The 26683-nt window shown below is 41.5% G+C and overlaps 1 protein-coding gene across 1 annotated transcript in view; it reads right to left on the reverse strand.

The window, feature by feature from the left end:
- LOC122932854 (stomatin-like) overlaps positions 1–26683 on the reverse strand; it is a 55802-nt gene that overhangs the window by 23370 nt on the left and 5749 nt on the right. The window contains exon 2 of the mRNA XM_044287494.1: positions 14203–14272. Within this exon, the coding sequence (XP_044143429.1) occupies positions 14203–14266 (64 nt within the window). The 5' untranslated portion in view covers positions 14267–14272. The remainder of the gene's footprint in view (positions 1–14202; positions 14273–26683) is intronic.

Genomic DNA, 26683 nt, shown 5'->3' on the forward strand with positions numbered 1-26683 from the left:
TGCTAATATATATATCCCACCACCTTACAAGCCAGATGTATTATATCAATTGTATGGATTTATGTTGAATAAGCCGGAATGTATATTGATTGCAGTGGGTGATTATAATGCGGTTATGGATCCACTCAGGGATAGAACTTCTGGCAGAGGGGGAGGAGCACAAAATGTAGACTTATGTAAGCTAGCCCTGGAATTTAATTGGGTAGACGTGTGGCGTGCCCAGAATCCGGATGAAACTATGTACTCCTGTTATTCAAAAACACATCAAACCTGGTCAAGAATAGATATGCTTTTTGTAAACAAAAATTTAATTTCCCAAAACAGAATTAGGATCAAGTATATACCTTATGACTTTGTCAGACCATAATGCAATGGTAATTGACTTAGACTTGAATAAAAAAGAGCACTGTCCCGCTGTTCAAGTTTAATCCTCATTGGTTATTTTTGATCACAGATAATGAGAGTATAATAGAGGAGTTAAAAAAAATTTTTAAAGTGAATACTGGTTCTGCCAATAGATTAATGGTTTGGGACACGGCTAAGGCATTTTTGAGAGGAGTGTTGTTAAAAAAGGTAAATTATTGGAAGAAAGTGTTAGAGAGAAAGGGAATCTATTGGAAAAGAAATTACAAGAAGCAGCAATGGTATGTATAAGGTACCCCACTGATTTCAATAAGATTGTTTGGGAGGAAGAGCAAGAAAAATTAAAAATATATCAGTTAGAAAAAACTAGGAAAGAATTGCTTTTTCAAGGGATCCGGTTAGCTTCGGAGGGTGAAAAGGTTGGTAAACTTTTAGCAAATATAGTGAGAAATCAAAAAGGGAAATCATGGATCGGGGCAATTAAGGATAATACGAGTAAATTGGTCAGTACACCGGAAGGTATTAAAAAAGTGTTCGTGGAGTACTTCCTAGAGCTTTACAAGTCTAGGGTACAACATTCAAAACAAGAATTAGATTTATACCTAGATAAGATTCCTTTTAGTAAGATATCCCAGGCCCAAAAAGAATATTTAGAAAAAGAAATATCGGTGGCAGAAATAAATTCAGTGTTGGGGAAGGTAAAAGCCGAAAAAGCACCAGGGGGTGATGGGCTCCCTTTTGAAATATATAAAAACTTCTCCCAGGTTTTAGTACCTGAGTTAAAAATAACACTGGATGAATCCCGGAAACTGGGCGATCTACCGGACTCCATGAAGGAAGCAATTATTACATTAATTCCAAAAAAGGGAAAATAACAACTAGATCCCGGGTCATACAGGCCAATATCTCTTCTTAATACCGATGTAAAAATTTTGGCAAAGGTCTTGGCAGATAGGCTGTCAAAGATTATTACAGGAATAATAAATAAAGAACAGACAGGCTTTATTCCGGGTAGAACAATATATTCAAATATAAGAAGGCTGTTCCTTAATATTGAAGCTAATACATCAGACGTAGGGGAGAAAGCGATACTTTCATTGGATGCCCAAAAGGCATTCGACTGTATTGAATGGGAGTATTTATGGACAGTATTAAAAAGGGTTGGAATAGGGGAGGGATTTATAAGATGGATTCAGTTAATATATCTTAACCCAAGGGCCAGAGTAGTGGTGGATGGGAGCTTGTACCTGCCGTTTGCCCTATACCGGGGCACTAGGCAGGGATGCCCTCTCTCCCCACTGTTATTTGCTATAGCAATTGAGCCTTTGGCAAATATAATAAGAAATGATAGGGAGATTAAAGGGTTTCAATATCTGGGTGGAGAGGAAAAAATGTTAATGTTGCGGATGATATTTTACTTTTTTTGCAGAATACTGGGGATCAGTTCAATAGAGTGATAGAAATAATAGATACGTTTGGTTTGTTTTCTGGTTTAAATATTAATTGGGGGAAATCACACATGTTAATATTAGGAGATGGTCAATCACAGGGAGACTTACGGGTTCACGTTCAAAAAAAAAAAAGAGAAATTCAAATATCTCGGTATACAAATTTCTGGAAATATAGAAGAGTATGAGAAATTAAATGTTCTCCCCTTAATAAAAGAATTAAGAACTAAAATACATATATGGAAAAGACTACCAATGTCAATACAAGGTCGGGTAAATTTAATAAAAATGGTCTTTCTCCCAAAAATACTCTATGTCTTGCAAAATGCTCCAGTGAGAATACCACAGAGTATTTTTAAGCTATTTGATATCCTAATGGGGGAATTTATTTGGAAGGGAGCTATCCCTCGGATAAAGAAAGAAGTTCTTCAGCTTCCAGTACGGGATGGAGGATTAGCGGTTCCCAATCTGTTTTTCTATTATTTAATAACACAATATGGGAATATAAAGGGTAGTTTAGAAAGTTTGGCGGTTAGTCAAGAAATAAATAGATGGGGTTGGAAAGAGGAGTGGAATCACTTAGAGGTGCTGGAATCAGGTTTTTTGGGGAAAAAAACCACTGGTAATAGAATATTAAATTTAATGGATTACGTATGGGGGGAAATTAAAAAAAATATTAGAGATTAAAGGTTTTTTGCACTATACAGGGAGTGCAGAATTATTAGGCAAGTTGTATTTTTGAGGATTAATTTTATTATTGAACAACAACCATGTTCTCAATGAACCCAAAAAACTCATTAATATCAAAGCTGAATATTTTTGGAAGTAGTTTTTAGTTTGTTTTTAGTTTTAGCTATTTTAGGGGGATATCTGTGTGTGCAGGTGACTATTACTGTACATAATTATTAGGCAACTTAACAAAAAACAAATATATACCCATTTCAATTATTTATTTTTACCAGTGAAACCAATATAACATCTCAACATTCACAAATATACATTTCTGACATTCAAAAACAAAACAAAAACAAATCAGTGACCAATATAGCCACCTTTCTTTGCAAGGACACTCAAAAGCCTGCCATCCATGGATTCTGTCAGTGTTTTGATCTGTTCACCATCAACATTGCGTGCAGCAGCAACCACAGCCTCCCAGACACTGTTCAGAGAGGTGTACTGTTTTCCCTCCTTGTAAATCTCACATTTGATGATGGACCACAGGTTCTTAATGGGGTTCAGATCAGGTGAACAAGGAGGCCATGTCATTAGATTTTCTTCTTTTATACCCTTTCTTGCCAGCCATGTTGTGGAGTACTTGGACGCATGTGATGGAGCATTGTCCTGCATGAGAATCATGTTTTTCTTACCTTGCAGACTTCTTCCTGTACCACTGCTTGAAGAAGGTGTCTTCCAGAAACTGGCAGTAGGACTGGGAGTTGAGCTTGACTCCATCCTCAACCCAAAAAGGCCCCACAAGCTCATCTTTGATGATACCAGCCCAAACCAGTACTCCACCTCCACCTTGCTGGCGTCTGAGTCGGACTGGAGCTCTCTGCCCTTTACCAATCCAGCCATCTGGCCCATCAAGACTCACTCTCATTTCATCAGTCCATAAAACCTTAGAAAAATCAGTCTTGAGATATTTCTTGGCCCAGTCTTGACGTTTCAGCTTGTGTGTCTTGTTCAGTGGTGGTCGTCTTTCAGCCTTTCTTACCTTGGCCATGTCTCTGAGTATTGCACACCTTGTGCTTTTGGGCACTCCAGTGATGTTGCAGCTCTGAAATATGGCCAAACTGGTGGCAAGTGGCATCTTGGCAGCTGCACGCTTGACTTTTCTCAGTTCATGGGCAGTTATTTTGCGCCTTGGTTTTTCCACACGCTTCTTGCGACCCTGTTGACTATTTTGAATGAAACGCTTGATTGTTCGATGATCACGCTTCAGAAGCTTTGCAATTTTAAGAGTGCTGCATCCCTCTGCAAGATATCTCACTATTTTTGACTTTTCTGAGCCTGTCAAGTCCTTCTTTTGACCCATTTTGCCAAAGGAAAGGAATAAATATGCACACCTGATATAGGGTGTTGATGTCATTAGACCACACCCCTTCTCATTACAGAGATGCACATCACCTAATATGCTTAATTGGTAGTAGGCTTTCGAGCCTATACAGCTTGGAGTAAGATGACATGCATAAAGAGGATGATGTGGTCAAAATACTCATTTGCCTAATAATTCTGCACGTAGTGTACACCGATTTGGAAAAATTTTTATTTAAAGGAATTAGAAACGATTAGGGTTTATATAGATTGGGGGAAAAAAGGAATGAAATATATAGATCAGATTTTCAAGGAAGACAACTTGAAGGACTTTAATACAATGGTAACGGAATTTGGGATTCCTCATAGAGATATGTATAAATACTTTCAGCTTAGGAATGCGCTGCGGACAGTGGATCAAGAGGATAGGTATAGAAGGGAAAAATCGGATATGCTGGACAAATTTATTAGAGGGGAAGGAGGAGGAACAACTGCAAGGAGATATGGGATTTTGATGGAGGGAAGGAAAAAAAGGATTATAATGCCGGCCGTAAGAAAATGGGAGAAAGAACTAGAATCTTTTACGGAGGAGAAATGGAGAGATGCCCTCAGAAATTATGCGAGGGTCTCTGATAGGGGCTCACATAAGATTTCACAATTCTTCATATTGCATAGATTACATAGGTCTCCATGGATGTTGAAAAGAATGGGTGTGAGGGAGTCAGATAAGTGTCTAAAATGTCGGGATGAAAAAGCCGATTTAATACATTGTTTTTGGAGATGCCCCAAACTCTTCAGATACTGGATAGAAATACTAGAAATCATATTTTTGCGTCTGAAAGTTCGGCTGCCCTATGACCCAGTCATTTGTATTTTGGGGGCAACTGAACATTTGAAGTTAGATAAAAAAAATACGATCGGTTATGAATAAAGTATTATTTCAAGCCAGACTTGTTATACTTAGGAAATGGATAACGGCCGATCCACCGACAGTGGGACAGTGGAAAAAAGCAATAGATAATTTAATTATAGAAGAACGTGTGATGGAGAGTTATATTAAAAAAATCGCAAAATTCGGATGAAGTATGGAAAAATTGGTTACTTTAGGGCTGGATGTAGTGGGAGGGAATAAATAAAACTAAAATTATTATTATGAATGGTTAATATCTATGTCTTTTTGATATTGGATTGATGTATTTTTCGGATGTTTTTTTTCTATGAAATTGAAATAAAGACTAATTTAAATAAAAAAAATAAAAAAAGAACTATATATATATATATATATATATATATATATGAATGTCCAGTCTGATCTCTGGTTTGCAAGCAACCTTAGATAGTAATTTTACTCCATATGGTGTTGCGCATACAATTAAGTTCCTTATGGCTCCATAAGAAGACTATTAATAGATGATATGGCAGATCATATATTGCGTTTTATTTAGTCTTGTCCCAGTGATTTATAGGTTTATATGAGTAAGTTCCTCTTACCTTCCTTTTTGTTCTTACGTGCCTCTGTTAAGTTTGGCGAGGGTCGGGCCAACTTGCCGGGAATTTTGCGGGAGTTGAAGCGATGTTTTGGATTTACCTAGATCACGTGACTTTCATCCAGCGTAATGAGAAAAGAGAATGTCTCTCGATTCTTAATTAGTAGGGTTTCAGATCAGGGCAATGACCAAAAAAGGTGCCACTTCCACTTACAGTCAGTAATCATTTTAGTAGTCATTTTTTATAGTAATTTTTGAAGCTTCTTGATGGACTTCTTGATGGACTTGATCAAGTTGATCAAGTTGGGATATGGTGGAGGGCCCATATCGAGTCCACGCCGCAGTGCCGATATGCGGCCAGACTGCGGCGTGAGAGTCGAATCAGCCTACAAGAACCCAAAGAGCTCCAACTCTGCGTTTAATCCAGCTGGTAGCATCGATCCAAACTCATAGATGCGACGGGACTCTACTTTGGACATCTGTTTAATATAATTGCCTCCTCGCCAGTGTCTATCTACCCTCTCCAATGCCATGAAGATCAAATTAGAAGGGTCTTTGTTGTGCACCTCTCTATAGTGTTTGGATAGACAATGTTTGTCATCTCCTTTTCTTATATTGGTTATGTGTTCAGCCAGTCTTGTTTTCATTGGGTGTTTGGTTCTACCTATATATTGTCTCTTGCATGGACATTGGATCAGGTAGATGACTCCGGGAGTGTTGCAGGTTAGGCAGTCCTTGATCTCCCATGTATGGGTATTCTGAGTGGAAGCTATTGACAGGCCATACATTTTCCGCACTTGAAGAAACCCTTCAGGTTCATCCAAATGCCCAAAATGGTCTTTTTGTTAGTTTTTTTTAGGTGTTCTAATGGACGAAGCTATTTTTAGACCTAAATTAGGTGCTTTTGTGACTGTTACTGATGGAGTAACTGGTAGGAGGTGGCCTATCTTCTTGTCACTCAAAATATGGTGCCAATGAGTTCTTATGATTTTTTGAACTCTCTTATAGTTGTCATTAAACTGGAGGATGATTCTAGTGTTTATAACCTCACCTTCTTGTTTTGTCTCCGCTGTTGGTTCCTTAGTTATAAACCAGGTTTGTCTATCAAGTTTTCTGGTTCTTTCTAATGCTGCTTCCACAATTATTTTGGGATAACTGCTTCTACTTCGAAGTCATGATCTTATGTACAATTTCTTCTTATTCTGCAAAATTGGCCGAATGGAACATTAATCAGCCAACTTGGCAGATGACAGCTTGAGAACTGTATAAAACTGTTCTTCGATGTAGATTTAGAGAATGTACCCATATAATCCACCCTGGTTCAACTTCTAAATTTTCTAGTACTTGGATGATGTGGGTTGTATCTTATGTAGGACCCAGTTCTTTTCACAACAGATTGTATTTGTACATCTATATATTTGGATAGATTTGAAGTGATTGACCCTATACCCGAAACAATCGGTCGGCCAGGTGGCTTTTCAAGACATTTATGAATCTTGGGGAGACAGTAGAAGACAGGCAGTCTCCTCTGTGTCCCCAAGATAAAATCATGTTCCTGTTTTGAAACTATTAATGATTCCAAGCCTTTTTTACATTTTTTATTCCTGATCAAAGCTTTCCAGTGGATCGTTTTACAACTTTATATAAGTCTCAACATCTGTTAGCTGTCGTAGACACTCCTCATTATAGTCTGCTGTGTCTAAAATAACCACTGCGCCCCCCCTTGTCCGCAGGGCGTATAGTGATAGCTTCATTCTTTTGTAACTGTTTTATAGCTTTTATATCCAAACACTATAGAGAGGTGCACAACAAAGACCCTTCTAATTTGATCTTCATGGCATTGGAGAGGGTAGATAGACACTGGCGAGGAGGCAATTATATTAAACAGATGTCCAAAGTAGAGTCCCGTCGCATCTATTAGTTTGGATCGATGCTACCAGCTGGATTAAAACGCAGAGTTGGAGCTCTTTGGGTTCTTGTAGGTTGGGTGCCTCTGATTCAACTCTCACGCCGCAGTCTGGCCGCATAGCTTCACTGCAGCGTGGACTCAATCTGGGGCCAACTTGATCAAGTCCATCAAGAAGCTTCAAAAATTACTATAAAAAATTACTACTAAAATGATTACTGACTGTAAGTGGAAGTGGCACCCTTTTTGGTCATTGCCCCGATCTGAACCCCTACTAAAGGAACATTCTTAAGAAAAGTACTTAGCCATATTTATGGCTAGAATACTCTAGTGATATCCAGGATTTGAGTCTAAACATTACATTTCCAGCAATGCAATTGATAAAAATGGGCAACTGATAGTTGTACTCATATTTATACTCTTTCGGATACTGAAATATGTAGATTATCCCTAATTATGTCTGATTAGATGCTGCTATTCTCATTCTTATTTGTATATTTTAACACTTTTTATACATAATTTGTATTTAAGTACTTTTAAATAACTAATTTATATAATGTAATGCCCTTAGGTATTTATTATATTATAGATACTATACACCACTATGAGATTTCTCGTTTTTATAATGTTTGTCACTTGTAACACCAATAATCTATATATGCAACCTCGAATATGAGTTTCCTCTATACAAGAGGTTCAGAAGGACTTAATGAACATATGCTGCAAAAAACACATATATGCAAAAATGATGCACAAGAGACGCACAAAAAACGCATATGAATCTCCATCCATAAAGAAAATCCAGTTATCCATAGATTGGTGCTGATCTTTGTAATAAAAGGCGGAGGCAAACAGGTAGTGCGGTACCACTGATGAAGGGAAGGAGAGTTCCCGAAACGCGTCTGGGCTGGATCGCACACTTGATAAGAAGCATCTCCGCAACAACAAGCATGGCCATGCTGAATAACTGAACAAAATAATGCCTCAACGATCATAACTAACATTAGGAATCGAGACAGACATTCTCTTTTCTCATTACGCTGGATGAAAGTCACGTGATCTAGGTAAATTCGAAACATTACTTCAACTCCTGCGAGATGGCTCGAGGAGTACGCAGCGAGACGCCGGCTTTGTCCCGCGCCGCCCGACCCTCGCCAAACTTAACAGAGGCACGTAAGAACAAAAAGGAAGGTAAGAGGAACTTACTCATATAAACCTATAAATCACTGGGACAAGACTGAATAAAACGCAATATATGATCTGCCATATCATCTATTAATAGTCTTCTTATGGAGCCATAAGGAACTTAATTGTATGCGCAACACCATATGGAGTAAAATTACTATCTAAGGTTGCTTGCAAACCAGAGATCAGACTGGACATTCATATATATATATATATATATATATATATATATATATATCCATAAAAAAGGTCAGGCAGCACTCCTTGATATGCAGCTGAAGCTGTAGCGGTGCCCGCAGTGATCCCTCGATATAGGACCAGTTAAATAACACAGAAAAATCCGCGGCACTCCTTAAAGTAGAAAAATGTGCAATTTATTCACACATGTCAGCAAAGACAACGTTTCGGTTCTCTCACAGAACCTTTTTCAAGTCACTTGACTTGAAAAAGGTTCTGTGAGAGAACCGAAACGTTGTCTTTGCTGACATGTGTGAATAAATTGCACATTTTTCTACTTTAAGGAGTGCCGCGGATTTTTCTGTGTTATATATATATATATATATTTTTTTTAAGAGAAAATAGGACTGCACTCCAGAATAAAAGTGAAAATTGTGAGCTTTTATTCACCCATAATATGGCAACCTTGCGACATTTCGGCTCACAAGAGCCTTCTTCCAGCATAGAAGCTGTGAAAATGAAGACATATAAAGGCATATCTCAAGTGACTAACCAATCGCAGTGTGATTACAATCATGATTAAATTAAATACATCTGGTACATATACAAAAAATAAACAAAGTGCATGTGCATAAAGTGACATGTGCTAAGAGATCCACAATACAAGAACGATGTCCCTGTTCGTTGAGCACATGGATATATAATATAAATAATTTCCAAATACATGTATATAACATATTTGATAATAAAGTGACTAAGTGTGTCAGATGAAGATCATAGAAATTGCACCTCTAGATGGAATGGCGCCCGCATACACCATCACGCTCCATTGAGCGTCTCCATTCATTCATTGCGCATGTCCAGATCCGCGTTATCCTGTCTGTCATAGCGCTTTTGTGTGACGCATGCGCTCATCATAGTTACACTGAAACCGCCATTTTGCTGAAGGGCAACAATGCCCTGCGGTTTCAGAAGTGTAACTCATAGATACCTTAATTGTGCAAGGCGCTTCCTCAACAGCATATTAAGCCGCGGTAGGTGCATTCTACATGATCCAGCATGTGGGGAAGGTTCCAGCTCTGCCGAGATGGGTCCAACCCACTAGGTCGCATGTGCCAGAGGGGGACACATCAATGTACCCCGCTGGCACCGCCAACCTCATTGCCGGCAATAACGCAGCCATAAGGGGGGGTTCTCTCTCAAAGGAAAGCATAACACGAGAATACTAGAATTTCATATCTGGAAATACGCAACGGGAAGACACAGATGTTGTTGCTCAGCACCATCACTATCAAAGAGGGCCAGTTCAAGGATCCCCATCCAATCTTTTAAATTTCAAAATTGTTCTAAAAGGCAAAGAAAAATTAACAAATTAATTACAAATTAATTAATCTATTTCATGTGAATTTCAAATTTGTATTATCACCATTTCAAGGCACTTTTATACAAAACCGAAAAAGAAAGACCGCCAATACAAGGAAAAATCAGGTTCAACCCCAAATCACAGATCTCTCATCTAAATTCTACATTAAGTCCCCTAGGGTGCAAGCTATCCAGAGTGTATATCCATCGCAATTCTCTCTTTTTCAAAGTTGCTAGACGGTCGCCACCTCTTCTGGGTAACGCAACATGGTCGATTATCCAGCATCTTAGATCCCGTTCAGTGTGATGAAGGGATCCAAAATGTCTGGAAACCGGTAGATCAGTGCGTTTTTTCCTAATTGAGTTTCTATGATTATTTAACCTCAATTTCAATTCCGTTGATGTTTCCCCTACGTATATTAAATTGCATGGACATGCTAAAACATAGATAACGTATGATGAAGAACATGTAAGATGAAATCTAATGGGGTACTCTTTTCCTGTAAATGGATGTGCAAAAGATTTATATTTACAGATATAGGTACAATTGACGCAATTGAGACACGGGAAACGTCGCAAGGTTGCCATATTATGGGTGAATAAAAGCTCACAATTTTCACTTTTATTCTGGAGTGCAGTCCTATTTTCTCTTTACTGTACTATTTGGGCATTGCCGCTACCCTTGTGGACATTGCACCCGTTCCTTGGTTGGTGCTCCCGCTGGACTTTTTTTACTATATATATATAATTTGAGTTCTAACAGCAGCACTCTTACCACTCTGTAGTAGCACAGAACTTTTCAGAGAATTATTGTTGGATACAAGGGACTATATTCCTACCTGTGATTTTTGAAATTCAAAATTTATGTGGATTGTATTTTAATTTTATGTGATTGTATTTTATTTTATGTTATATACGTATAAATTTTATGCTATACAAGTATTTTATTCTATGAAGTTCAATTATACAGTTTTATCACTAAGACCAAATGTAGAGTACTCACCCATTACCTTGTTTTTTTTATAATATTTATAATTAGAGGGTGGGTGTCCCTCCATTTTGGGTTTTGCAGCACCTTATCCATAATCCGCCCAGAGTGAGCCACCGTTTTCAAGTTGTAACTCTGATCTTGGTCTTACCTGACCATAGGATGTTGTTCCAGAACTGTGAAGGCTTTTTAGATGTCGTTTGGCAAACTGTAATCTGGCCTTCCTGTTTTTAAAGCTCACCAATCGTTTACATCTTGTGGTGAACCTTCTGAATTCACTCTGGTGAGGTCTTATCTTGATTGTTGACTTTGACACACATACACCTACCTCCTGGAGAGTGTTTTTGATCTGGCCAACTGTTGTAAAGGGTGTTTTCTTCACCAGGGAAAGAATTCTTTGGTCATTCACCACAGTTGTTTTCTGTGGTCTTCCGGGTCTTTTGGTGTTGCTGAGCTCACTGGTGCGTTCCTTCTTTTTAAGAATGTTCCAAACAGTTGCTATCTCTCAGATGTTTTTTTTTTCCAGCCTAATGATGGCTTGCTTCACTGATAGTGACAGCTCTTTGGATCATATCTTGAGAGTTGACAGCATCAGATTCCAAATACAAATTACACACTTGAAATTAACTCTGGACCTTTTATATGCTCATTGTAATTGGGATAATGAGGGAATAACACACACCTGGCCATGGAGCAGCCGAGAAGCCAATTGTCCCAATACTTTTGGTCCCTTAACAAGTGGGAGGCACATATGCAAACTGTTGTAATTCCTACACCGTTCACCTGATTTGGATGTAAATAACCTCAAATTAAAGCTGACCGTCTGCAGTTAAAGCACATCTTGTTCGTTTCATTTCAAATCCATTGTGGTGGTGTATAGAGCCAAAAATGTTAGAATTGCGTTGATGTCCCAATATTTATGGACCGGACTGTATATGACCCTTAGCTGATGCTTCAGCCAGGATTATTGATGGACGAACATCTGCCGAACCGCAAGTTCGCGGCAAGTACCATTCATTTTAATTTAAGGCGAACCTGAAAAACCTTCAGCTCATATTTGCAGCAAAGAAATAATTACTAGAATTGCACAAATAGTCCCACAACATGGACAGTGACATACCAGATGTATTATTCGAATTTGCGATCTCCATTCATTATTTTTTTCAATGCGAAATATCGGCAATATAATTTTCACGTACGCACATGCACAATACAGTACCCAAATGCACTATAAAGAAAGTATATTGGTATATAACACACCGCTTCAATCCGTTTTTTAGGTGGCGACTGGTATATCACACCAGTAGAAATTATTGCTTGTCCCTCTATATACCTGCAGTATCGCAGCAGAACCGCACACAACTGCCGCACATAAAGATGAAACGTAACCTTTAATAATGTTACTATGAGGGTCCATTCACACGTCCATAAGTGTTTTGCGGATCCGCAAAACACAGACAACGGCAATGTGCATTTTGCAATTTGCGGATCGCACATCGCCGGCACTATAATAGAAAATTCGGAAAAGTAGGAATTTCCAGAAAGTGAACATACAGGTATTTACTGCTGCAGGAGAATGTTAGCTCTCGACTTGTTAGAAATAGTTACCATTTACATATATATATATATATGTATAAGATATAAAGGGAATACAGTAACATAAATACTGCAAGGGTAATATCAAAGGTTAGAAAAAATATCAGACAACATGTAGTCCTGAGTACAACACCATGGACCGCCCACTGGGCACTTGACACTTAATTTGCATATAACATATAAAACTTACTTTTTGGGAGGGTATGGAAACACTAGCAAGGGAAAGACATGCACGCTCTTGTTATGTCCCATGTGTTTGTGGTTTTATATGTTTTATTGCCGATATTTCAATGTGTTTGCTGTTTGAAGTTTGTCCCTTCTGTCTCCCTGTAGTCAGGCTCTGTATTAAGCCCCTCCCTTCTTCCTGTGACTGGCTGCCATGTTTCATGATGAGCTGTACTGTTTACATCTCTGTTTAACACTGGCAAAAAAATAATCTTTTAACTTGTGTTTGCACATAATTACAAGCAGTGAGCCTGGAACTTGGTCTCTTAGTCGCAGCCTTTTCCTTTTTTGTCCCTCTAATGGTTTTATACCTAAGCAAAAATAATTCTAAATACTAAACATGAAGCAACATGTTCCTCTCAGCTGATAAACAAGAACAATGAATACTATCAAGGAAATATGCCCGGCCCTGCTTATCTGCTTCAGATTCATGACTGCTTTGGGTTTTTTATTTTTATTTTACATATATTGCTAACTCACCACCAGTATTCTAGGCAAAACTCAAACCCTGGAGTGCAGGGGCGTAGCTAAAGGCTCATGGGCCCCGGGGCAAGAGTTCAGGTTGGGCCTCCCTTCCATCAGTGCTTTGTGGCCAGGGGCAGGGAAGCACATAGCCTTCCTGCTGCCTGAGGCAAAAGTTGAAACGGCAACCCCCTCCCCCCCCGCCAAATTCTTGACCCAACCCCTTTCCTCCAAGCCAGAGGTGTAACTTGACCATCATGCACTTTCTATAATACCGGTGTCTTCTTATGTAGCATACGGGTCTTTGGGCCCCCTTAGGCTCCTGGGCCAGGTAAAGACTGCTACCTCTGTATCCCCTATAGTTACGCCCCTGCTGGGGTGCTTCTTTAAATGGCATCTGCCAGCAGATTTGCACGTGTGAAACTGACTGACCTATTGCATGTTTGCTTGGCAGCTGAAGGCATCTGTGTTGTTCATATGTGCCGGTATTTCTGAGAAAAATAAAGTTTTACTATATGCAAATGAGCCTCTAGGAGCAACGGGGGCGTTGCCATTACACATAGAGGCTCAGCTCTCTCTGCAACTGCCACTCCCCCTGCACTCTGATTGACAGACCCAGGCGTGATCAACGTTTACACTGCCCATCCTGATAATTAATGCGGAGAGTTGCAGAGAGAGCTTTTTCCATTGAAAAAGGTGAAATCTGCATATTTCAAAATTCGCACAGCGGTTCAATTTCTGCACCTAATTAAAGACAGAGTGTACATGAGATGTGTCTAATCTCTCACACTTTGCGGTTTGAAAATTCACTCTGAAAAATTACACGTGATTCTCCTCTTGTTCAAGTAGCCTCTAAAACACCGCTCACACTCACACTCACCTCATCAATCCTTCAATGAGAGAAAAAGTTATAGGCAACCCTATAGTAGATGTCATCAAAGTCACACATGAGCAGAAGAAGGCACTTACCAACCAACTCCTCTTTTGACTGCCTCTTGTGCTCAGGAACGTGAGACTCTGTGTTCATTTCCATGGTGACCTGTTCAGACGACATAGATTATATTTTGAGGAATTATTGACATTATTCAGAATTAGATATCACAAGATTACAATAATATGTACATTATTATTAAATAGATCTTAGACCTGATGAGGCTGGAGGACATAACCATCTCTCATTTTGACATGGATTTTCAAGGTGAGTCCACCAGCCTCATAAGTGATCTATTTAATAATGTATGCAGTTTGTTTTGTGAAGTCTGGTGACAGAAGCTTTTAAAGGCTATGTACACCTTTGGGGGAAATTTTTGTATTATTATTATTGCATTATACTCATTTTGAGCTAAAATTCGTTTTTTCAATTGGTCTTTATTACAAATGTTGAACCCCTGTCTTTGTGCAGAGTTTCTCTAGTAGCAGGATCTGAATTTTCACTGTTTTGTCAAGAAGCTCAGCTGATGGCTCCTTGTCACTAATCTATGACTTTATAGCTCAATTCTTATTTTACTAATAAAAATGTGGCTTAAATAAGTGTTTATGACCTTTTAGTAATTTAGAGATAAGGTTTATTAGATGACCGGCACAAAGTGAAAGCAAAAAGTATTATTCACAAAGCTTGAAAAACAGTTAACCCTTTGTGACAGAACACAACTTTATTTTTTAATAAAAATTACTTTTAGCCCAAAATTTGTAAAATGCAACATAAAGGGGACAGGGATAAACGGCTTCTCCTGTTCCCAACAAATATTCACTGCATTTTCTGGCACCCATCAGTAGGGGGAGCTCAATGCAAAGAAATGATATACAGCTTCCACTGATATCAATGAGAACTGTATAAATTCCTATGCACTGAGCTCCACCTAGTGGTGGCTTCAGGCAGACAGTTTTATAATACACTATGTGAAGGAAGCTGCCTATTTAGAGCTCTAGAGGAGATGTATCAATCAATTTATGTCAATTGCCTGGTGTAAATGAATTGAGAAATATGGAGGGCATTTATCAAACCTTTCACGTCCCTGTTGTGGCATAAAAAAGTTGCAAACTATGATGCATGGCATATTTGCACCAACAAAAACTGGAATTTGCGCTATATGTCTGTTCAGACATAATTCGTCTCTTTCATATTATAAGCTCAGGGGCGCTGGCAGGCTTGGCCTCAGGGGCGCTGGCAGGCTTGGCCTCAGGGGCGCTGGCAGGCTTGGCCTCAGGGGCGCTGGCAGGCTGGGCCTCAGGGGCGCTGGCAGGCTGGGCCTTAGGGGCGCTGGCAGGCTGGGCCTCAGGGGTGTTGGGTGGCTTGGTCTCAGGGGTGTTGGGTGGCTTGGCCTCAGGGGTGCTGGCTCGCTTGGCCTCAGGGGTGCTGGCAGGCTCGTCCTCAGGGGTGCTGCTGACAGGCTCGACCTCAGGGGTGCTGCTGACAGGCTCGACCTCAGGGGTGCTGGCTTGCTTGGCCGGGCAGAAGGAGTGTGGGAGACTGTGAGGCCTTTTTTCTCCTAGCGGCTCCGGAAAAAAAATATTTTTCATTATACCTCAGGTCAGACCACCAATCAGACCCCCAATGTTTATCAGATCTCAGCTAACAGCCCCAATAAGATCCCCAATGTTAAAGGGGTTGTCCGGGTTCAGAGCTGAACCCGGACATACCCTTATTTTCACCCCGGCAGCCCTCCTGAGCCTGCCATCGGAGCATCTCATGCTCCGATGCGCTCCCGTGCCCTGCGCTAGATCACGCAGGGCACGGGCTCTTGTGTTTTCAATAACACACTGCCGGGCGGTAACTTCCGCCCGGCAGTGTGTTCGGTGACGTCACCGGCTCTGAGGGGCGGGCTTTAGCTCTGCCCTAGCCGTTTTACTGGCTAGGGCAGAGCCAAATCCCGCCCATCAGTGCCGGTGACGTCACCGGGCTGCCTGTCAGCCCCATGGTGAGCCCGGTTCGTCACCGGAACTCAGAAAAATGCCTTTGCCCTGCGCGATTTAGCGCAGGGCAAAGGAGAGCATCGGAGCATGAACTGCTCCGATGCTCATGTCAGGGGGGCTGCCTGGGTGAAAATGGAGGTATGTCCAGGTTCAGCTCTGAACCTGGACAACCCCTTTAATAAGACCCCAATAAGACCTCAGATCACACCTCAGCTCAGACCGCAATATAAATGACCCCCAATCAGACCTCAGATAAGAGCCCCATGCCTCATAGCAGCATCCAGTAGCCTCTCCATCAGCCCCCAGTGCCTCTCACCATCCCCCAGTGCCTCTCCATCAGCCCCCAATGTGCCCTCCCCAGTATTAATACATAGTAACATTTAATTATTTGTGTGTTATTAGTTTAAGCAGACTGTGATTGTCTATTGTGACTTAGATGAAGATCAGATCACATTTTATGACCAATTTGTGCAGAAATCCATATCATTCCAAAGGGTTCACATACTTTTTCTTGCAACTGTATATATACACTGACACTGCTCCATCTTATGGAGAAACAAGTGTAGTGCACCCTGACCAGGCCTTTGTAAAGGATATTTGCATATGGAATCACATTGTGACATGGAGAATATGAAAGGAGATAAAATACAAAATACAGGCATATCACATGACATTAATACATAATTAACTCCTTAAGCACACAGCCTTATTTTACCTTAAGGACCAGGCCATTTTTTGCAAATCTAACCAGTGTCACTTTAAGTGGTGATAACTTTAAAACGCTTTAACTTATCCAGGCCATTCTGAGATTGTTCTTTTGTCACATATTGTACTTCACAACACTGGTAAAATGAAGTAAAAAAAAAAAAATTTTATTCATAAAAAAATACCAAATTTAACAATTTTTTTAAAAAATAGCAAATTTCCAAGTTTCAATTTCTCTACTTCTATAATACATAGTAATACCGCCAAAAATAGTTATTACTTTAAATTCCCCATATGTCTACTTCTTGTTTGGATCATTTTGAGAATGATATTTTATATTTTGGGGATGTTACAAGGCTTAGAAATTTAGAAGCAAACTTTCAAAAACCCAATTTTTAGGGACCAGTTCAGGTCTGAAGTCACTTTGTGAAGCTTACATAATAGAAACCACCCAAAAATGACCCCATTCTAGAAACTACACCCCTAAAGGAATTCTAATCTGATTTTACAAACGCCGCTAACCATTTAGGTGTTGCACAAGAGTTATTGGAAAATGGAGACGAAATTTGAGAATTAGAATTTTTGGGCAAATTTTCAATTTTAATCCATTTTTTTCCAGTAACAAATCAAGGGTTAACAGCCAAACAAAATGCTATATTTATTGCCCCGATTCTGTAGTTTGCAGAAACACCTCATATGTGGCCATAAACTACTGTACGGGCACACAGTAGGGTGTAGAGGGAAAGGTGCGCCGTATGGTTTTTGGAAGGCCGATTTTGATGGACTGGTTTATTTACACCATGTCCCATTTGAAGCCCCCCTGATGCACCCCTAGAGTAGAAACTCCATAAAAGTGACCCCATTTTGGAAACTACGGGATAAGGTGGCAGTTTTGTGGGGACTATTTTTAGGGTACATATTATTTTTGGTTTATCTACAGTACAGACCAAAAGTTTGGACACACCTTCTCATTCAAAGAGTTTCCTTTATTTTCATGACTATGAAAATTGTAGATTCACACTGAAGGCATCAAAACTATGAATTAACACATGTAGAATTATATACATAACAAACATGTGTGAAACAACTGAAAATATGTCATATTCTAGGTTCTTCAAAGTAGCCACCTTTTGCTTTGATTACTGCTTTCCACACTCTTGGCATTCTATTGATGAGCTTCAAGAGGTAGTCCCCTGAAATGGTTTTCACTTCACAGGTGTGCCCTGTCAGGTATAATAAGTGGGATTTCTTGCCTTATAAATAGGGTTGGGACCATCAGTTGCGTTGTGGAGAAGTCAGGTGGATACACAGCTGATAGTCCTACTGAATAGACTGTTAGAATTTGTATTATGGCAAGACAAAAGCAGCCAAGTAAAGAAAAACTAGTGGCCATCATTACTTTAAGAAATGACGGTCAGTCAGCCAAAAAATTGGGAAAACTTTGAAAGTAAGGGCTATTTGACCATGAAGGAGAGTGATGGGGTGCTGCGCCAGATGACCTGGCCTCCACAGTCACTGGACCTGAGCCCAATCGAGATGGTTTGGGGTGAGCTGGACCGCAGAGTGAAGGCAAAAGGGCCGACAAGTGCTAAGCATCTCTGGAAACTCCTTCAAGACTGTTGGAAGACCATTTCAGGGGACTACCTCTTGAAGCTCATCAAGAGAATGCCAAGCGTGTGCAAAGCAGTAATCAAAGCAAAAGGTGGCTACTTTGAAGAACCTAGAATATGATATATTCTCAGTTGTTTTACACTTGTTTGTTATGTATATAATTCCACATGTGTTAATTCCTAGTTCTGATGCTTTCATAGTCATGAAAATAAAGAAAACTCTTTGAATGAGAAGGTGTGTCCAAACTTTTGGTCTGTACTGTATATTAAATTTAGGCAAGGTTACCAGAAATAGAAATTCTGAAATTTCATCTCCATTTGCCAATAACTCTTGTGGAACACCTAAAGGGTTAACGACATTTGTAAAATAAGTTTTGGATACCTTGAGGGGTGTAGTTTCTTAGATGGGATCGCTTTTATGGAGTTTTTACTCTAGGGGTGCATCAGGGGGGCTTCAAATGGGTCATGGTGCCCCCAAAAAAAGGCCATCATAATCTGCCTTCCAGAAACCATACGGCGTTCCTTTCCTTCTGCGCCCTGCCGTTTGGTCATACAGCAGTTTACAACCACATATGGAGTGTTTCTGTAAACTGCGGTATGAGGGTAATAAATATTAAGTTTTCTTTGGCTGTTAACCCTTGCTTTGTTAGTAGGAAAAAATGGATTAACATTGAAAATTTGCCCAAAAATTTTGGCACCGTTTTTATTTTTTACTGTGTTCATCTGAGGGGTTGGGGGGGTATTTTTATTGAGCAGATTCATACGGACACGGCGATACCTAATATGTCAACCTTTTATTTATTAATTTATTTGTGTTTTACACTATATTGTCTTTTTATAAAGAAAAAAAAACATTTTAGTATCTCCATAGTCTAAGAGTAATTTTTTTTTTTTTTCGTTTTTAGCCGATTAGCTTATGTAGGGACTAATTTTTTGCAGGATGATAGGACGGTTTTATTGGCACTATTTTGAGGGGCATATGACTTTTTCATCGCTTGCTATTACAATTTTTGTGATGTAAGGTAAAAAAAAAAAAGACGGACGTGGCGATACACAATAAGTCTACGGTATTTTAGTTTTACTAAATAATATTTTTGAAATTTTTGTTTTTGTTTTAGTGTCTCAAGTCTGAGAACCAGTTTTTTATCCAATTGTCAGTGGCTAAATTGGGATATAAATTTAGTACTCCATGGAAGTATGGTACTCCCTGAAGCAACCGTCAATGCAGAGGCCCGGATGATAGGGGCAGTGTCGCACTGAGTAGTGGTGTCCTTCCGTATCCCCCTCCTGCGACACACTCTGCACTTTTTGGGGGTCCGTCCCTTCTTTCCAGTATGGGGGACCACACCTTAAAAAGTGTTGGTCAGGGACGATCTGGGCACCTCCAGTTCCCCAGGTACTCCGGCCTGTTCTTTCCCGGTCCGAAAAGATCAGGGCCATAAAGACTGCTTCATAGAACTGAAGGAATGTCCCTGTGTTGCCAGCGCTCCGGAACAGCACAGAAAAGTTGTACAAGGCACCCTGCACCAAGTAGACCGCAACTTTTTTGTACCATGCCCGGGTTTTGCGCATGGCGTTATATGGCTTGACGACTTGATCAGACAGATCAACTCCTCCTCCTTAAATCTGACCAGCAACAGGTTTTCACTGATAAGGGCACGGGTCTCACCCCTGGGGATAGGTACCTGGAGAGGGTGGGCAGGGAGTCCGTGTTGATTTTTCCGCACGGTCCCACAAGCGGACGTGGATGTGGCGACGAGGGACTGGAACAAGGGGATACTAGTATAAAAGTTATCCACGTACAGGTGATGACCTTTATCTAGCAGTGGGTGCATAAGGTCCCACACAATTTTCCTGCTAACAGCCAGAGTGGGGAGACATTCTGGGGGTTGAATACGAGAATCCGCAGCTTGTTTGATTCTTCGCGGCGAAGGTCCGCGTTCACACGCCAGCACACAGAGTTTAACCATGGACTTAATTCCAGCACGCACCAGATGAGTTTGCTAGTATTCCCAACTTCTTTGGATTTAAAAATTTCTGTGGATACAAGTGGCTCCTACCATAGTGAAGCTCCGATAACTATTTTAAAAAGTTTATTCAGTACATACTTACAAACACGAACTTTAAAATCGCATTAAAAATCCCAGCGTCTTTTTCTTTGCCCGACCTAGGTTTCGCTCCTTGAGCTTCCCCTGACGAAGCTCAAGGAGCGAAACCTAGGTCAGGCAAAGAAAAAGACGCTGGGATTTTTAATGCGATTTTAAAGTGCATGTTTGTAAGTATGTACTGAATAAACTTTTTAAAATAGTTATCGGAGCTTCACTATGGTAGGAGCCACTTGTATCCACAGAAATTTTTAAATCCAAAGAAGTTGGGATTACTAGCAAACTCATCTGGTGCGTGCTGGAATTAAGTCCATGGTTAAACTCTGTGTGCTGGCGTGTGAACGCGGACCTTCGCCGCGAAGAATCAAACAAGCTGCGGAGGATACCTTTGATACGCCTGTTGTTGGTGGAGTGCCGTGTAAGTACAATCTGTGCATTGCAGGGCAGTACAACCATACGGATTTACACTATTACAATTTTTACAAGTTGCATGATATCCACAAATAGGACATCTGCAGACCTCGGTACCTTTCTAAAAGGAAAAGGAGAAAAAAACCTTGTATATCGTCTATTTATGATACGCGCGGTCCGAACCCTATATGTATATCCTATTTAGGGTGATGCAATAAAAAAAAAAATTTCCCCACTAACTTTCCGTTTTATATCCTTGCCTAGCCCAACTTTTCCCTAATTACCTGGCTGATCAGATGAGGGGTGCTGGGGCACAGATCCGGTGCTGGGGCACAGATGGGGTGATGCTGGCTGAGATCCGACACGTGCAGGAAGCTCTCTCCTCTGCTCCCCGGACACAAATGTAGGAGGAGGAGAGGAGCGCTGCCAAGATTTGAACCTACCGCCGCCCGCCCATCTACCAATCAGAGGCGATCGCAGGATGGTGATTGGTGGTGTAATATCACATCACCGATCACCATCCTGTTCCGGGTTATCGAGTCCTCAGAGACCCGAATAACCCGGAAACGCAGCAAACCGCAGGTCTGAATTGACCTGCGGTTTGCTGCGATCGCGTACAAGGGGGGGGTCCGGGTGCCTGCTCAATGATCGGTGATCGGAAATACACAGGGCGTACAGGTACGCCCTGTGTCCTTAAGTACCAGGACATCAGGGCGTACCTGTATGCCCTGTGTCCTAAAGAGGTTAAGACACGTTTGCGGGGCCCATGGTCACTTGAGTGGGACACTGCACTAGCTACTGGCAGACATGTAAACAGTGATGTACAGTAGTTACTCCTATTTATTTATCACATGAATGTCTCCTGTGTGTTGACCCAACACACGTATGCATACCTCCCAACTTTTGAAAATTGCAAAGAGGAACAATATATGCCGGCACACATTGCAAAAAAAAATTTCACACTAGGCCACACTTCTAACTACACCCAAAGCATAATTACTGACTCGGTCAACTGCAGCAGCTGGGGATCGGGTAGGTGAGTATAAGTTTCTTTATTTTTTACAGCATGTGGAGCCCCTGGGCCAATTTTTTTTCTTTCACTGACATATTTAAATGGATATCAGCTCATAAATCATCGGATTATAGATATTTTATAGAGGTAGAAACCGTACTGACACTTTAGTAAGGAGCAATTTAATTAATTTATTAATCCACATTTAGGGTCCATTCACACGTACGCAGTGTTTTGCAGATCCACAAAACACCGGGGCGGCACCCCAATAGAAATGCCTATCCACAGCTGTGGTCAACGCATAATTGCGGAACGGATCTGGACCATTCATACGGACGTGTGAATGGACCCTTAAAGGGTAACTGTCATATTTTTTTTATTTGCTAGTTTATTAGAGCTAGGCATGTATACCCGAGATAGTCTGTCAATGATTGTCAAAAGATCTGTAATTACCTTATAATAGCAGCTTTCAGTATTGTCCTCTGTCCCTTTCCGCTGGTCCCTTAAAAGAGCGTTGCTATGGCTTGTCTGTCTCTAAGGCCTCTTTCACACGACCATATGGCTTTTTCAGTGTTTTGCGGTCCGTTTTTCACGGATCCGTTGTTTAGTATTTTTTGTTTCCGTTGTGTTTCTGTTCCGTTTTTCCATATGGCATATACAGTATACAGTAATTACATACAAAAAATTGGTCTGGGCATAACATTTTCAATAGATGGTTCCGCAAAAACGGAACGGATACGGAAGACATACGGATGAATTTACGTATGTGTTCCATTTTTTGCGGACCCATTGACTTGAATGGAGCCACGGAACGTGATTTGAGGGCAATAATAGGACATGTTCTATCTTTGAACGGGAAGGAAAAACGGAAATATGGAAACGGAATGCATACGGCGTACATTCAGGTTTTTTTGCGGAACCATTGAAATGAATGGTTCCATATACGGAACGCAAAATACATCCCATACATGAAAAAAAAACGGTTGTGTGAAACAGGCCTAAGGGTCCATTCACACGTCCGTAATTTAGGTCCGCATCTGTTCTACAATTTGCGGAACAGATGCACTTTCAATGGGGCTGGAACACATCCGCATTTCCAGGAATGCGTATTTTCAGGATCTGCAATTCTGTTCCCGAAAAAATAGAACATGTCCTATTCTTGTCCGCAATTGCGGACCAGAAAAGGCATTTTCTATTATAGTGTCGGCGATGTGCGGTATGCATCAGGATGTCTTCAGTGGAGTCGTTTTGACTGTTCAGGACGGAGATAATACCGCAGCATTACTGAGGCGTGTCTCTCCAATCCAATCTCTCAGTAATCCGCTGGCCCTTCGGACTCAGGTTCCCAGGGTTCTGGTCTCCCCCCTTAGCCAGGCCACTCTGCTAGGGTTACTCCTGTCTCATGGGTATCAGTTAGTCTTATAGCAGGCCACAGTGTCGGGAAGTCTCTCCCTATTATAAGTTCGTAGTGTAAATTTGGGGCAACTGCCACTTAATGAGTTCATCTTCCAGTCCCTGTGGTTAGAGACACCAGGGCAGTGGGATAGTCTTTTAAGTCTCCATGGATGCACATGACCCCGACTTTCTGGCCAGTATACTGCACTGATGTACCAGTGGAGCCCTTACTAGGGACACCAGACTCCCCGAGTCCAGCAGAGCCTCCGCTGGAGTGTCTCCTACTTCCACTTGGCACAGGTGGTTTAGAGTTTTTGGGGTACCTGCTGCACACAGCTTCCTGGCATATAGCGACTGACGGTAGCCATAGTTAGTATCCATGGGTTCCACCTGATGGGGACAGTCATCTCTTACATGGACCGGCTCCTGACACCGCCAGCAGACTATCAGAGCCAGGTCTGTAGAGGGTACACCCCGGATGGGATTGGTTGGTACAAGTCGCCGGGTCTGGGATGGAGATTTACGGGGTTTGACTTCCCCCCTCCCAAAAGAACCCCCTGTAACAGTCTTAGTAGCGCTCCACCAGGTCCACCATTTCTAGGACGTTGCCAGGAAACACCTGGCCGATCCAGTGGGGGTGGCAGAGCCCTCCAGAACATATCAGCCAATAGTCTATCCAGCATAGCTGTGGGACTCAGCACATAAGTCATAATACTGGGTCCTCGCAGGCTCAGCCGGCTTAAACCCCCACTGATGTACCTGCTGGGCCCGGACCAACACATTCACCCCCAGTCTTGCCAAAATCTCACCCTTTACTTTTTGGTAGTCGGCCGCTTGATCATCCGGCAAGTCAAAATACACCAGCTAGGAATCGGATGCCAGGAATGGAGCGACGACCTCAGCCCACTGGTCACAGGGTAGCTTTTCCCTGATGGCCACTTTCTCCTACATCGCGAGGTAGGTTTTGATGTCATCTGCGGGGGTCATCTTAGGAATCGCGGTACGGACTGCTTTCCGGGCATTGTGGATACTCGGGGTTGCTCCTGCTGTCTGCAAAGCCATCACGTGTTGTAGCAGCAACTGGTTAGACTCCTGCTGCTGCTTATTAGCTGTGCGTTGCTGCAGGTTTGTCTCCCGCTTCTGCAGATTAGCCTCCATGAGGGCCTTGACAACAGCCTCCATTTTGTCGTAGGGCACTGGTTGTAATACAGCTGGTTTAATGTACGACATACAACCGTGCCTGAAAAATGCAGAAACCAAAAATATCGGCATTCACGCCAGCCTCACTACTCTTGCACGCATCCTCCACCAATTGTGGGATTTTGCTCTGGTAGATAGGGTAAGAGGGCGCAGTACAGAGGCAAAATACAAGTTCTTAACTCAAAACGTCAGTGTTTATTCACACTTGAGGCAATTGCACAAAACAGCACGTAACTTTGCAGTCTTTGTGTTAATTCACACAAAATGGAAAGTTGATATACCACAAGTCACCTTGTTGGCAGTTCTGCCTCCAGAAGTCCACAGCAGGCGGCTCTCGAACCTCCAGCACGGCACAAAGCCTCAGATCCCAAAAACAGAGACATCTCTGCTGAGCCCAGCTGCCTATTTGAGGCCAGCCAGGTGCTGTCAAAAATCAGGTCCGGTATTTTATCTCACCTGGCTGGAAACCAGCCCAGTTGCACATGTTGGGAGTAAAATACCTGCCTTGCCAGACACAACCCCTCACTGTGTCACGATGTCTAATATAAGGTATGTATACAGAATTTTAAATACATGTATATTAGGGTACTTTCACAGCGACGGAACTGCCTGCTGGATCTGGCAGTCTGTATGTAAACGGACACCATTTGTAGCTGGATTCGGATGCAGATCCGTCTCACAAATGCATTGCAATATTGGATCTGTCTCTACAGTTGTCATCCGGAAAAATGGATCCAGTATTTATTTTTTTCACTTTTTAAAGGTCAGCGCATGCCGGATCCAGCATTAATGCATTTCAATGGAAAATAATGCCGGATCCGGTATTTCAGCAAGTGTTCCGAAATTTTCGACTGAGAAAATGACACAGCATGCTGTGGTATTTTCTCCGTCCAAAAACCGTACAGTGACTGAACTTAAGACATCCTGATGCATACTGAACAGATTGCTCTCCATTTAGAATGCATTAGGATAGAACTGATCAGTTTTTTTTCGGTATTGAGCCCCTAGGACAGAACTCAATACCAGAAGAGGTTAACGCAAGTGTGAAAGTACCCTTGGGCTACTTTCACACTTGCCTCAGAGGATTCCGTCAGGCAGTTCTGTCGCCGGAATGCGGATCCGTCTGACAAATGCATTGAAATACTGGAACCATCTCTCCGGTGTCATCTGGAAAAAACGGATCCAGTATTTTTTTTATTCACAGATTCAAAGATCTGTCCATGCGTGAACTGGAAGAACTGATCCGTCAATGCGGCAATTTTAATGCCGAATCCGGCACTAATACATTTCAATGGAAAATAATGCCGGGTCTGGCATTCCGGCAAGTGTTCAGGATTTTTGGCCGGAGAGAAAAATGCAGCATGCTGCGGTATTTTCTTCAGCCAAAAAACGTAAGAGGGACTGAACTGATGCATCCTGATGCATACTGAACAGCATGCTCTCCATTCAGAATGCAGTAGGATAAAACTGATCAGTTTTTTTCCGGTATTGAGCCCCTAGGATGGAACTCAATACTGGAAAAGAAAAACACTAGTGTGAAAGTACCCTTAGAACATTTTATTTTTCCTATTATATAAGCAAAAATAAAATAAAAACTGGAATTGCCCTTTAACTAGCAATAATAAATTAGGTGCATCTCGAACACCAGTCTTTATAAACCTCCCCCATGGTGTTCAGAATGAAAGTACCCCGGACATTATGGAGGGGTACACATGGCCATACTGGCATTGCCTGAGCCTGCTTTTGTCCCTGGGCTGGGATAGTTTTCTGCCCAGTGACAGGAGGGGTATTTTTAGATTCTGGGATTTGGAGGGAAAAGGTTTTCCGCTCTTTGTGGGATCACTGGCCAAAAGTTTAGCTTTGCCCAGTGATTTGTGCTTAATTGGTCCAGACAAGTAGCCTATGATGTCCTAGGGTCTCTGTTAAGGTAACCTGAGCCCTGGTTACAAGGTTTGATTGGTAGATGAGGGGGAAAACGAGCTATAAGTGTCTGAGCTCCGCGGGCTGGTCTTGCCTTTGATCTGCACCTGCCCATGGAGCCAGATCCTTTGTGCCCCTCCCGCCCACCCCCTTTTTTATGGTTATGTTTGGCCACGGCC

The sequence above is a fragment of the Bufo gargarizans genome, chromosome 3, assembly GCF_014858855.1.
Source record: "Bufo gargarizans isolate SCDJY-AF-19 chromosome 3, ASM1485885v1, whole genome shotgun sequence".
In the NCBI taxonomy this organism is placed as follows: Eukaryota; Metazoa; Chordata; class Amphibia; order Anura; family Bufonidae; genus Bufo; species Bufo gargarizans.